Source organism: Gigantopelta aegis, chromosome 7 (assembly GCF_016097555.1).
Source record: "Gigantopelta aegis isolate Gae_Host chromosome 7, Gae_host_genome, whole genome shotgun sequence".
Taxonomy (NCBI): Eukaryota; Metazoa; Mollusca; class Gastropoda; order Neomphalida; family Peltospiridae; genus Gigantopelta; species Gigantopelta aegis.
Genome location: NC_054705.1, coordinates 10875932 through 10880931, shown reverse-complemented (window position 1 = coordinate 10880931; position 5000 = coordinate 10875932). Strand labels below are relative to the sequence as shown.

Here is a 5000-nt window from a genome sequence, read left to right as displayed (position 1 = left end):
AGGAGGGTCTAGAGAGAAAACCTTCACGTCGCCGTTAAACTGGGACACGTACATGTTGCCACGGCGATCCACCGCCACGTGCCTCGGTTCGTCTATACCGTGTTCCACCGTCAACACGTCTCGTAAAAACTCGCCGTTTCTCGCCAACTGCACCACTCGGTTTTGTTCGGCGTCTGTGACGTAGATGTTGTCCCGCGAGTCGCACGTCACAGAGTGGGGCTGCATCGTCTGCTGGACGCTCTCGCTGTTGCTGCTGCTGTCGTTCGTGTATTTGAATTTCAGAGACCCGAATTCGTCCATGCAGACCAAGCCGCTGGACTCCCAGTCGACGAGCAGGATGCGTCTGTGACGTCTCGTCGTGTTCACGTACAGCGGGTCGTTGCACAGTGAGAGGAAGGACTGGCGGATGACGATGGATCGAATTACGGTCAAGGTGACCGTCTCGCGCCATCTCAGTCTGAGGATGTCGATGGTGGGCGGGTCCTCCCACACGGAGGACGCGACGAGAGTGTTGCTGTCCAGACTGGCCAGGCAGAAGTATTCCTTCATCAGCTTGATCTTGTGGACGATTTTCAGCCGGGGCGACACCCGCACGATGTCGATGTGGTGTGGGAAGGGGATGTTCACCGCCACCAGCTCCTGCTTCCTACAGCTGAGAGCCGTGATCGAGCTCGGCCAGTTGCAGAGTCGCAGCCAGTCGTGGTCCCGTCCTTCCGTGTCGAGATAGAACGCCTTCACGCATTGGTTGATCTGGTCGGCTACCACGACCACGGGTTTCCCGTCCACCTCGACGACCACCATCCCCGTGACGAAGCTCTGCATGTAGTCACGTGACACGTGCGTACTCACGTGATTGGTCATCCTGACGGACGAGTCCGTGGTTGCTGGAGTCTGCTTCGTCTCGTCCTGATGACTGATGCCCATCTTGAGTAGAGTCTGCGACAGGCGGCGCGTGGCGAACCGGCCGATCGTGTTGCGTCCTTCCTCCTCGCTGTCTTCACTGGGCGGACACGTCGTCGAGTCGTCGTAGTCAAAGTCGCCGTCGTCGTCGGTGTACACAGACTGGTCTTGTTCCATCACGCCGTCCAGATGGTCGGGGTACGCAAACGCCTTGTTGTGGAAACCTCGCATCGTTTTGCACGACGTCCACATTGCTGGTTCTTCAGCGCGACGTGAACCCGTTGACCTAAACAAGTGACGGCCGTCAGCGAGGCACGAACCCACTGACCTAGACTCGTGATGGCCGTCAGCAAGACACGAATCCGTTGACCCGGACTCGTTCATCCACAGATGCGACACGGACTCATCCATATCATGGTCGTCAACGTCGCTCGTGGATGCGTCCCACAGATCAGCAAACGCAGATCCAACCACGCCGGAGTCAGGCGCCTGCACCACGTACTTATCTCCAGGAAAAACATGTCCTTCTGTGTCAATGTATTTGTGTTTTTCTCCTGGAATAACACATCCTTTCGTGTCAGTGTTCTTGTGTCTGTCTCCTGGAATAACATGTCCTTCTGTGACTGTGTATTTGTGTCTGTCTCCTGGAAAAACACATCCATTCGTGCCACTGTACTTGTGTTTATCTCCAGAAAATCCTTCTGAATTTGTGTATTCGAACTTATCTCCAGGAAAAACACATCCTTCTGAATTTGTGTATCCATAGTTCTCTCCTGGAGAAATAAATCCTTCTGTCACAATGCACTGCTGTTTATCTGTGTATTTACGTTTATCTCCAGGAAAATCACATCCTTTTGAATTTGTGTATTCGTACTTATCATTGGGAAAAACACGTCCTTCTGTCACGTTGTATTGCTGTTTATCTCTGGGCAAAACACATCTTTCTGAACCCGTGTATTCATGTTTATCTCTAGGAAAAACACAAATGTCTGAATCTGTGTATTCATGTGTATCTTCAGGAAAAACACACCCTGAATCTATGTATTCGTGTTTATCTGCAGCAAAAACACTTTCTTCTGAATCCGCCGATGTATTTCCTTCATAGTCTTCTTCTGAACGTGGCGAAACACCACCGTCGTGTTTATGACGCAGGACGATGTCTCCACGTTTACACACCAACCCACTGTACTCGGAAGAAAGACGATACAGAGACAAGTTGAGCTCACTCTGGGGTGGTCTCCCCTTCACTGTGGTCGTTCTGTCTGGATTTTCCATTGTACAGAATTAATAAACCAAGGCAGACCAGAGGCACAAGTGGTCGCTACTAAACAACGACAATCTGCTTTAAATGGACAGCACTAAACGACAACACTGAGAATTAAATGAAGCCACTAAACGACGACACTGAGATTTAAATGACGCCACTAAATGACGACGTTGACAATTGAAAGGCAGCCACTAAACGACGTTAGGATAAAATTTGCTGAGATATTCAAAGTTTGCGTCATCAACCATTTACAGACTCTACATATCTGTCGTGTTCATGGTGACTCCATCCACACCAGGTTTATTGGCATCACTTCGAATCGAGTCACTGTCTGCTTGCAAAACAACCGAACTAAGTGTTCGTTTAAACAAATAAAAATGAGATTTGTTTAGTTTGATCACAGAAACATATCTGTTGATTTTCTTTAAGAAAAGATTCCAAGTCCTTTGCTAGAACATGAATGCAGAAAATATGCCACGCGAGACTAGTTGTTTGTCTTTCATCAGTGAAAAATGGTAGCTGGACAGATTTAACTGAAGACCGTCCGCCCGTGTGTTGCTGCTACCTGAAATAAAATTGCAACAAGAAATTAAACCAGATAGCCTAATAAACACTGCAACAGATGGGTGAGAGGAGTCCTCTGTACTATAGAATCCCATATTGCATGTGCATTGTACATCAGTGCTTTCTTTAGCAAAACTCTCAAAAACCAAAGCAAGAAGAACAATCAAAACGATAGCCACAATGGAAATGTTTTCATTATTACGGTTTCTTTAATCTTATTTATCCTATATCCTACCCATGATATCCATGTCATAAACCCATGTGATAGTTTAGTGTGTTAATCCGTGTAATAACGGTATGCAAATTTAAAGGTATGTGCAGATTTGCAAGGTATTTAGGTAATAGTGTGTTGCTGTCAATGGAACCGGTATACCTGAGCGTAATCTATATATAGTTCAAATGCGTGACGTCATACTATTTTTGTTGTTGTTGTAATCACGATGGCATCATATTACCGATGGAGGCGACTTTAGTACATGTACTGTGATTTATTAAATATCGAATGGAATTGTTAATTTAGAAGTTTTATAGGATAAATTGAATTCGCTATTCGTGTTTTGTTTTTAATGTTAAATATCAACCTCGTCTAGTTAATCGGCATTTATCTCGGCAGAGCCTCAACACATATCGATTAATGTAACCTCGGTTGATATTTTCCATATCAAAAAACACTCATGACGAATCTTCTATATATGAAATATGTGTATTTTTGATATGTAGGGTCTTGTGAAGCCTTAATATACACATTTGCCTGTTGGTCAATCCAAAACAATTTTACTTGATTTTCAGGAATAAATATTCTTACACCTACGTCGGTGAAAACATCATTCGTTGTTTTTGATAACTCACATTAATAGCACGTATACGTGTGGTGACAAATTAAAGACATACGAATGGCTGCTCCTGGGTGATGACCAGGTCGCGAATGCCATACCCATCCAATGGGGAAAAACACGATCGAAATCCGTTTTTAGATACGTTATAAAACAACTCGTTGTAAGGTAAATGGTATCTAACGCAAACTAACCAAAACCCTAGAAAAGTATACCGCAACCACAAACATTGTCAATATTGTAATGATTGCTAACGCTGTTCATTTTAATTGTAATAATACCACAACCAACACTATCGCTATTACTGTTATCGCTATTACTGTTATCGCTATTACTAATACTAAGAATACCACTGCCTCCAGCACCATTAATACTACAATTAACTACTACCAGTTACTGCTACTACTGCTACTGCTGCTGATGTTGCTAATATTACTACAACTACTACTATTATTATTACTATCACCACCATGACCAATACTACTACAACTACCACTTCTATTATATCACCACCAATACTACTACAACAACGACTACTACAACAACAACAACAACAACTATTACTACTACCACTACTACTACTACTACTAGGACCTACTACTGCAACTACTACCACAACTACTACTTCTACTGCTACAACAACAACTACTACTACTACTACCACTGCAACTACTACTACTACTACAACTAATACTACTACTACCACTACTACTGACAACAACAACAATAATAATTAAAAATAATAGTAATAATAACTTATTTTCGTTCTTATTAAGGTTCAAGCACACTGTCCTGGGCACACACCTCAGCTATTTGGGCTATCTGTCTAGGACAGTGGGTTAGTGGTTAGTGAGAGAGAGAAGAGGGTGTAGTGGTCTTACACCTACCCATTGAGTCGTTATCGAGTGGGAGCCGGTATCTGGCTGCGAACCCTGTATAACAGAATTATGTCCGTGACTTAACCACCTTAACCACGACACCACCGAAGCCGGTAGTAATAACAAGCACTAATTCAAAGAAATTTAAAGGCATATTGTCACAGACCACTGACCTATTTAATGGTCTAACAAAGTATTACCTGAGCAAAAATAATTTGATTTGTCATTAAATGTACCTTATTCAACCATCTTTATAACCACCATACTCCATTTATTAATGATATTTTGTAAAAAAATAATTGAATTATGGCAATGGTCCATAATTCAAAAACTAAAATTGCCGAGAGGGTTGACATGGATTTCACTCCATCATGATTCAGTTAAGGTGATGCAATAGCTAGATTTGGTTTCCAACAATTAATGTAATTTCTATTTATTATCCATTTTTAGAGAAATAAGGTCCTTAAATCTGTAACAGTATGCCTTTAACAACACTGAGTACCTCTTTTCAAAGCCAGCAGCAGCGACTATATTCGGAATGATAAAATAAGTACAACA

General features: G+C 43.1%; 1 protein-coding gene across 1 annotated transcript in view; it reads right to left on the bottom strand.

Annotated features, from left to right (window-relative positions):
- The window catches only part of LOC121377876, a 3392-nt gene extending 1217 nt beyond the window's left edge, over positions 1 to 2175 (bottom strand). Inside the window, exon 1 of the mRNA XM_041505975.1 lies at positions 1 to 2175. This exon is cut by the window's left edge and continues 1217 nt beyond it. Within this exon, the coding sequence (XP_041361909.1) occupies positions 1 to 2175 (2175 nt within the window).
- Positions 2176 to 5000: the final 2825 nt, after the last annotated feature.